Raw genomic sequence first — 9,484 nt, 5'->3', positions numbered from 1 at the left:
GATGTTAAACGCTACCCCTTGTGCACAAGCCCACGCGTTCCTCATGGAGTTTAGCAAGGAGGCGTGGCTAAACGGCCGCAGGGTATGAACCCTAAACAGTGCCATCCAGCGCACATCCTTAACCAGCTCTGCAAACTCCCCCGACAAATCCAGGTCTTCCACCTCTTCTCCTTGCAGTTTAAGATTCTCAAACACGTCCTCCAAATCATGATCTGGACCGTACTGGCCCCAATTTGCCTCCTCCGTTTCCGTCTGATCTTCCACAGCCTCCCCTCCCCCGATCTTCCTCCTTGCATCATCACCCTCCACCGTCTCGCTCCCCGGATTCAACCCGCCAACAGATGGCGCCCTAACCCTAGGCTACCGTACTTCCGGCATCTCCAGCCCGCCGCACCCCTCCTGACTGCCCCTTCCGTCCATGCACTCGCCGTCCTCCACTTCTACCGTCTCCACCATAAGCTCCGCACACGAACCAGCTCTCGATCGATATGGTTTACGTAGATTTTGGTGTACTTCGGCGGCGCCGCCAAAGGATGGGTTGGACCCTGGGGAAACCCTAGGGGAAAAAGAAAACGATGTTGTGTTACTCTCCTCTTTCTTCATTCCCAGACGTTACGAAAAATTCGATGCGACACCTCTTATAGACAGCTACTCCATCCGCCTAGAATTACTTGTCGCTTAAATGGATATATCTAGCCGGACGGAGAGACTATTATACATGTCCTAAATAAGCGCATAAAATCTTTACGTAAAATGCATGCACAGACGAAAGGCCTGAAATTAATACTCTCTCCATTCTAAAATGTAAGATCATTTTAGACACTATGATAGCTCATACCATCTAAAAGCTTTAGTGGAGGAGGAGTAATATTCATTGATGGACCTCGCTAGCTTTTTTGCATGGTAATACGTGTCTCATTCATATCATAAAGAACAAAGTACAAGTCACCTCTCCATTCTTACAAGCCTGTCTCTATCCAGGGAAGATGCCGCATCAGATATGCCTCAGGTCTCCTCAATGATGACGGAACATGGAATTATGTATTGCTCAGGAAACACTTTGCGATGGCGGATGTGACTAAAATCATGAAGATCCGAACGAACTTAAGGGTAGATGATTGGTTGGCGTGGGGGCCTGGAAGGTTGGGACAGTTTTCAGTGAAGAGCGCATATGAGCTAGCCTTTGAAGAAGCAAACCGTGCCACAGCAGTAGCTTCAAGCACTAATCCATCGGGCGAGCGTGCATGCTGGAAGTGTATCTGGGCCTGTGATATACCCCCCACCATGCGGAACTTTGCGTGGAGACTCTCCACTAACTCACTACCCACTTGGCAGAGGAAGAACATAATAGGGCTGGAGACATCCGCGGTCTGTCCTATTTGTGCAAGAGAACCGGAGGACAATTTCCATGCCTTCTTTGTATGCCCTGGAGGACAACAATTGTATACTAAAATGGCAGAGTTATGGCATTTACCCGAGCTGCGATCAGTTCACAACACAGGGACCGAATGGCTGCTGCAAGCATTAGAGCCCTTATGTCATATGTCGCGGAGTATGATGCTGATGACCTTGTGGAGGATCTGGCATGTTCGCAACGAGTTGGTTCATAACAAACCGGCTCCGCCACTGGATGTCTCGGTTCGCTTTCTCCAAAGCTATCTTGACTCAATATTGGGTGTGAAGATGAATTAGAACTGTGACCCAAGGAAAGGGAAGATGGTGATCACATATGCGCCGGAAGCAGGCACATCACATGTTGCAGAGGCTATACGTCCCCCTAGGTGGTTGGCACCACCGTTGGGATGGGTTAAGCTAAACTGCACGGGATCAGTAGGCGTAGACGGAGGAGCGGGAGCGGGAGCGATCCTAAGGAAGGAAGATGGTGTCATCATGCTTTCCTTGTGTAGGAAGCTATATTCTTGCAGAGATGTGATAGAAGCTGAGTTATATGCATGCAAGGAGGGTTTGGCAGCGGCTGTCCAACGGAGTAAAGCACCTATGGTGATCGAGTTGGGATCCAAGGAAGTTCTGAAGATGATCCGTAGCAATGAAGCTGATAGATCTATCTATGCTCATTTAGTGTCTGAAGTTAAGCAGCTAGCTGTTAGCTGTAACTCTCTTTTCTCGTTTGGTATTTTTTTCTCAAAGTAGAGCTAGTGCGTGTTTGGCGAACTTTGCTAGGTATTCTAGTAGAACTATGACCTGGGTTGGAGGTGGACCACCAGAGGTCTTGACAATGGTTGCAGAAGATTGTAATGCTCTGATGATTAAGTAATAAAGTTCCTATTACCCGCAAAAAAAAGTACAAGTCACGTAAAGACCGACATGACAAAACTGAAAAGATAGCAGAACATCTCTGAGCTTGACACCAACGCCCGCCACCTGCCTCCGGCACCACCATAGCAGCCATCGAAGAAAAGAATGACGAATCGCCTCCTCGCCCGAGCTCGATGCGGCTCCATCGCTGATATGCAACTTTGCGGACCTCCAAGGATGGCTCACCAAAAGTGAAGCCCTTACCGTTGAACGAATCAGACCGGGGCAACACCCCGGACATGCCATCGAACTCCAGATCTGGCACCCCGCCACGACTAAAACGCCGAAGGAGGAAACCGTATCTGCCATCCATGAACTACAAGCCCAGCACATGCTCCATCTTCCAGATGTCGTCGATGCAGACCACAATCTGCATCCGCTCCTGGACTACCTCCCAAGCTCCGCGCCGACGCTGGAGCAAACGCCGTCGCAACGGCGGAGCACGAGGACACAGGTCCACCACGAGGATGTCGCCGCCGCCGCGCCATCCTTACTTGAACAGACTGGTTTCCAAATCCATCCCCAACCATAGGACCGAGCCTCGTCAGGGAAGGATCCGAAGAATCTTTATTCAGCATTGTCATCGTCGCTGCCGAAGCAAAGACGATGAACAACCTAAAAACCTAGACTACGAGAGAGTAGAAGCGATCCACACGCGTGGATCCGGCAACCCCCCTCACCACCGACAACCGAGGTCGCCGGCGGAGGGGAGCCGCCGGAGAGCGGCGTTGGAATATCGGCTTCCCTTGGCGGCGGCTAGGGTTCCAGCGGCCAGGGACGAGAGGAAACCCCTTGACGATCCGATCCACAGGTGAGTTGGGGGATTGGGCCTCGCTAGTTTGCGAGGAGCAATGCTACATCTACGAAGGAGTTGTTACGTAACCTACGTATGAGATGATTTGGCAGGCTTTAAATGGGCATTAGAGAGGGCTGGGGCCCATCTGAAAATCAGGGGGAGGGATGTTGAGTTGGAGGGAAAGGAAGTTTACGTAGGTTACGTAGCAGCAGTACGTACGTCTAGCATTTTCGATTTGCAAGTCAGTGGTGTCCCTGTGATGCATGCCAAATGGATATATTTGGCAATTCTTATTTTATCATCTATTCAAGTGTGCATCACATAACTCATTCATATATGCAGCTAGTATCATTGCACAAAACACAATCTTAGATAATCACATAAGAAATTTCAACACAAGCGTAGAAAAGAACACAAGTGCGAAGACAAACAACACAACCTAAATAAAGTATGGAAAGAACAAAAGATATTGATATGTAGAACCAATAAAGATATGTGTAGTGGACGTAGTCCTTGTCCTTGTGGCTGTACATTGTATATGTATTTCATAATGTATTGTATCATGACATCTCTGCCTTAAACACAATTATATATACTCTAATAATATTTACGATGCCCCGATTGTACAATACAAGTGTCCCTGCCTTGGTTATCCCACCAGATGATTGATCAAGCTAAGCAGCATTATAAAACTTTCTTTTTTGAATGAAAGGGATCTATCTTTCCCCCGATTTCATTAAAGAAACTAATAGTCGTATTCATACAGCCAAAAGACAACACCACCCAAGTTTTTAAGAGAAGACAAGGGTGACAACAGCCCCCAAAACACGCACACACCCTCACACCTGCGAATACAAGTAAAGAGGGATAGGCAACATAACAACCATCGAAACTATGATGTGGTTTGATTAATGTATCACTTATGTGAAGCACCACACTTCAACAGGCGCTACGGATGGACCGACGGCTTGTGCCAGGCGCAACAACCGGGAGATAGCCAAATTTTGCATGATACATGAACGTAAAAGGTGACGATCGAGCCGCTTGTCGGTGGGGGGTGTCGTCCCGACGGAACGCGGAAACGTGGATTGTATGGCCCGTTCCGACGACGCAAACGCAAAGTCGCATGGTTAGATGCTTTTTGTTGGCAGCAGCGTCCGGTTAGATCACGCTAATGGCACTATAAAAAGCACCACACACACACATAACCATAAACCATTCCATATCTCAAGCTCTCGACCTAGCAGAGGAAGGCAAGCACAGAACCACACATCATGGAAATGGAGCTCAACCTAGTCTCGTACGTGTCCATCGCCCTGTTCGTCCTCTCGGGCGCGTACGTCTACCGCACGACGCGGAGCCGGTCGCCGAGGCAGCGGCTCCCGCCGGCGCCGCCCGGGTGGCCCGTGATCGGCCACCTCCACCTGCTGACAGACATGCCGCACCACGCGCTGGCGGAGCTGGCCAAGACTATGCGCGCCCCGCTGCTCCGGCTCCGGCTCGGGAGCGTCCCGGCCGTGGTGATCTCCAAGCCCGACCTGGCCCGCGCCGCGCTCACCAGCAACGACGCGGCCATGGCGTCCCGCCCGCACCTCCTCTCCGGCCAGTTCCTCTCGTTCGGGTGCTCCGACGTCACGTTCGCCCCCGCGGGGCCGTACCACCGCATGGCGCGTCGGGTGGTCGTCTCCGAGCTCCTCTCGGCGCGCCGCGTCGCCACCTACGGCAGCGTCCGGGGCAAGGAGCTCCGCCGCCTGCTCGCACACCTCACCAAGAACACCGCGCCTGACACCCCCGTCGACCTCAGCGAGTGCTTCCTCAACCTCGCCAACGACGTGCTCTGCCGCGTGGCCTTCGGCCGCCGCTTCCCGCACGGCAAGGACGACAAGCTCGCCGCGGTGCTCGCCGAGGCCCAGGACCTGTTCGCCGGGTTCACCGTCGGGGACTTCTTCCCGGAGCTCGAGCCCTTCGCGAGCACCGTCACGGGCCTCCGCCGCCGGCTGAAGAGCTGCCTCGCCGACCTCCGCGAGGTCTGCGACGACATCGTCGAGGAGCACGTGAGCGGCAAGCACCAGCGCCTCCCCGGCGACCGCGACGAGGACTTCGTAGACGTGCTCCTCCGCGTCCAGAAGTCGCCCGACCTCGAGGTCCCGCTCACCGACGACAACCTCAAGGCCCTCGTCCTGGTACGGCCACTCATTCTTTCTCGATCGCCAGGAGAAAAATATGATAGGGCAGCTATGGATAGAGACATGCACTAACGAATGATCGTTGTTAGCTCCGATATTTCGTGTCCGAGTCTTGACAATTTGTCATTGGTACGCTGATCCGCTCACCAATATTATTATTTACTGTGATGTGGTCTCCAGGACATGTTCGTCGCCGGCACGGACACGACGTTCGCGACGCTGGAGTGGGTGATGACGGAGCTGGTGCGCCACCCGCGCATCCTTCAAAAGGCGCAGGAGGAGGTCCGGCGGGTGGTAGGCGCCAAGGGGCGGGTGGAGGAGTCGGACCTGGCGGAGCTCCACTACATGCGCGCCATCATCAAGGAGACCTTCCGGCTGCACCCGGCGGTGCCGCTGCTCGTGCCGCGGGAGACCGTGGCCGCGTGCACGCTGGGCGGCTACGACATCCCGGCCAAGACCCGCGTCTTCATCAACACCTTCGCCATGGGCCGGGACCCGGAGATCTGGGAGGACCCGCTGGAGTACTCGCCGGAGCGGTTCGAGGTGGCCGGCGCCGGCGGCGAGATCGACCTCAAGGACCCGGACTACAAGCTGCTGCCGTTCGGCGGCGGGCGGAGGGGGTGCCCGGGGTACACGTTCGCGCTGGCCACCGTGCAGGTGTCGCTGGCCAGCCTGCTGTACCACTTCGAGTGGGCGCTGCCGGCCGGCGTGCGCGCCGAGGACGTGAGCGTGGAGGAGACCTTCGGGCTGGCCACCAGGAAGAAGGAGCCGCTCTTCGTCGCCGTCAGGAAGAGCGACGTGTACCAGTTCAAGGGGGAGGAGCTCAACGAGGTTTAAATTATTTTTTGCTTAGTAATTTCTTGTCATGCAAGTAGTAAGTTTTTTCTCTTCTTCAGACAATGCAAATAAGAGAGTAGTAGGTAGCTAGGTAAAAAAAAGCAAGGAAGAGAGAGAATACGTAAAATAAAAATGGAGCTAGTACAGCACGTGTTGGTGCCTAACTTGCTGTGGTAAAAGACAGACGTGTATGTGTGTAATTTTGTTGTGGTAATTCTTTACTACTATTTAGCTGTCGCTTTCACTCTTTCACTTGTCGTTCATGACTTTGTTCACTTCCTCCATACATTTTCTAACCTGATCCCATTCAGCCAAGGAAAATAACTTGACACGACTTCTTGTCATTTTCTGGACGCTGGACTTTTTCCGTGCAATTTGGCAAGCATATTAGAGACGTCACTTTGTTTCTCCTATGATGATCTATCAGTGTTGAAGACAGGCATGCGTTGAAATTAATATACCAAACAAAATTATACTCCTGGCATATGTGATGTACTCCTTCCGTGACAAAATATAAGATGGTTTTTATGCCCTACACAAAACCAAAAAACATCAGAGGTTGCATACTCCATCACATATCGGGCGCGGACGTTTGGTTCCTGCGTGTATATACACCTAGAAAATGAAAAAAAATCAGTAATGACAAAAGAGTTCAAAAGTTTATTTTTGAATGAACTTGACTTTCTTTTGCACTAGTATGTAATGTTTCACCAATAAAAACCCAGTGTTGACTTCAGAGGCAAAATACAAAAATATTGCTATATACAAGACACTATTCACACTATTTTGACAAAATTTTGTTTCTTTTCGCTCTGAAGTCGACGGTGGGTTTTGTTGGCGAAAAATCATATACTAGTCCAAAATAAAAAAGTCAAGTTTATTCCAAAAAAAAACTTCTGAACTATTTTGACCTTTTTATTATAATTCTTTTTAAATTCTTGTGTGTATAGCTATATATACACCCAGGAACTAAGAGGTATTTCCCATTACATATCAGACATATTTATTCGGAAGATATGTTTGTAGATTAGTGTTAAAAAATACAGTATGTTTGTACATAAGGTAATAACACGCCTAGTTTAAAAAGCCGGACCGGACAGGCGGTCCAACCGGAAAAAACCGGAACCGGCGGCCTTAGCGGTTTTCTAAGCTAATAAGACCGTTCTGCAATCAGACCAGAGAAAACCGGTCGAACCAAGCAATTTTCTGAAAACCCGATGAAAAAAACGGGCCATTGAACCTGGAAAACCCATGAAAATGTTTTAATAGAAATGGGATTCGATCCCAAGTCGTGTGAACAGTATGCATGGCCTGCCCACGGCGCAATAACCAACTCGACTATGCTACTTTGTTGTCCACTACATGACAATAATTGTACTTAACCTATTGTTTCCATCCCACAAAAAAAACTATTGTTTCACATTATATTAGCACATATATTACTCAACATATACTCCATATAGTGGACAACAGAGTATTATTTTATTGCTTAAAAAACCGATAATGAAACCTATGAACCGGCGATCGGACCGATAAAAATCTGAACCAATAACCCTTCCGGTTTGATTTTCGGTTTGATTTTTAAACTATGATAACAAGACCGCTCGCTTTAATCCGACGTCCGTTCTCGCGCCCGCATCTTGATTGGTACTCCCTCTGTAAGTACTAATCACTCTTATATTTCTTTATGGGAGTATATTATTTTAGTTTTGTCTTGTTCGATGAGTCGACAAGTCATTCTTGGTGGATTTTCCACGCCGGAAGCGAGGATTGCGTGCGATGGTGGACCTCGCATGCAGCGATGGATTTCCTTTTGAAACACAAGATCTCATCCGTACTTGAGAATCGACCGGATGAGACGACCGACCAAGCTCGCAAGCTGCATGTGAAGTGCACAACTTGTCTACCGGAGGTACGGCTCGAGGGACCGACACGAGGGCAACTAGGCACTACTGCATAGGTGTGACGCGCGGGACCAAAGCCGTCTAAAACATGCATCTTTATGTCTACTCCCTAATCCCTATGTTCCATAACATAGTGTGCTCGCATTTTTCAAGATTACGAAAAAGCCCCGCTTTATAAATAAAACAACCATCACCAAGGATACAAATACACCCTACACCAACATAACACACACCCAAGGCAGATATAAGGACGCTGAAAATAGCAACATGCTGGCTTGTGTGAAATGCCGCGGTAGAGTGAGAGCAACGTGCTGGCTTGTGTGGTTGCTATGCAGCGCAACGAAGACCACCTTTCGCCCAAGGAAATTGCTGCGCTGGGCAACATCAAGGCATTTTGCGCGGGTCTGCTCAAGAAGCTTGCGCCACCGTTGCTTAAGGAATTCGAAGGGTTGAGAGGAGTCAAAACAGGCCAAGATCCGTTCACGCCGCGCCGCACTACACGCTCGGTTTGTTCCGGTGGCGCTAGGAAGACAAAGGCCTCGACAGCCGAAACAGTGTTGCTGAAAACCTTGGGCTTTGACTGCGATGATCTGGCGGTCTCCGAGGATGCGCTAGGTCAGCTACGTACGGTCTTCGACTCGCCGCTACAGGAGCCGCAATTGAGGGCCATCGCGGCTATCTTCGGGAAGGCAATACCACTCAACCTAGCAGGGGAGACAGGGATGGATGAGCCTATTTTGGCGCAGTAGGTGCTTATGCACCGGTGGTGTTGGAGTCATCTTGGTCTGATGTCGTGCAACGCCTTGGAGTTAGCATGCTGGAATGTTAGAGGCCTTAACAGTCCGGCCAAGAGGAAGGCGCTTAGAGGTTTCGTGGACTCCGTTCGTGCGGCGATTGTTTGCAATGCATGGGTCCTAACTATGATAGAAACTTAATTAGAGGTTTCGTGGACTCCGTTCGTGGACATTTATGTAATCTTGCAATGCATGGGTACTAACTATGATGGTTTTACCTACTTACCGGCGTCGGAGACTAGAGGTGGTATTTTCGTGGCTTGGGACACCACGAGGGTACTTGTGACAAACTTTGTCAACGATGCTCATTGCATCACGAGATATGTTTCGCCAAAGGAGGGGACGCCATGGTGGTTGACCGTAGTTTATGGGCCGCAGGAGGACGAACATAAGATCAACTTCCTGAACGAGTTATCAGAGCGGAGATCGTTATGTCCAGGTCCATGGCTAGTGATTGGTGACTTCAACCTCATACTTTTTGCGACGGATAAAAATAACGCTAACTTGGATCGGAGAATGATGGGGAAGTTCAAGCGTTTTGTGGACAACAATGCGCTAAAGGAGCTCTTCTTGCACGGGCGCAAATTTACGTGGAGCAACGAAAGGGAGACGCCCACGCTAACTAAGATAGATCGTGCGTTCATCTCTGTT

General features: G+C 50.2%; 1 protein-coding gene across 1 annotated transcript; it reads left to right on the top strand.

The window, feature by feature from the left end:
- The first annotated feature begins 4,343 nt into the window (after positions 1-4,343).
- LOC123141116 (tryptamine 5-hydroxylase) lies at positions 4,344-6,387 on the top strand. The gene is made up of 2 exons (XM_044560344.1): positions 4,344-5,295; positions 5,479-6,387. The coding sequence occupies exons 1-2, from the start codon at positions 4,387-4,389 to the stop codon at positions 6,133-6,135; spliced, it is 1,566 nt and encodes a 521-aa protein (XP_044416279.1). The 5' UTR covers positions 4,344-4,386; the 3' UTR covers positions 6,136-6,387.
- Positions 6,388-9,484: the final 3,097 nt, after the last annotated feature.

Source organism: Triticum aestivum, chromosome 6D, assembly GCF_018294505.1.
Source record: "Triticum aestivum cultivar Chinese Spring chromosome 6D, IWGSC CS RefSeq v2.1, whole genome shotgun sequence".
In the NCBI taxonomy this organism is placed as follows: Eukaryota; Viridiplantae; Streptophyta; class Magnoliopsida; order Poales; family Poaceae; genus Triticum; species Triticum aestivum.
This window is presented reverse-complemented; position numbering and strand designations above follow the sequence as displayed.

Excerpts from the sequence above, each read along its gene's own strand:
- LOC123141116 (XM_044560344.1), top strand. The coding sequence starts at position 4,387 with ATGGAAATGGAGCTCAACCTAGTCTCGTACGTGTCCATCGCCCTGTTC. Across the intron at positions 5,296-5,478 it reads ACCTCAAGGCCCTCGTCCTG|GACATGTTCGTCGCCGGCAC; the intron begins GTACGGCCACTC and ends TGTGGTCTCCAG.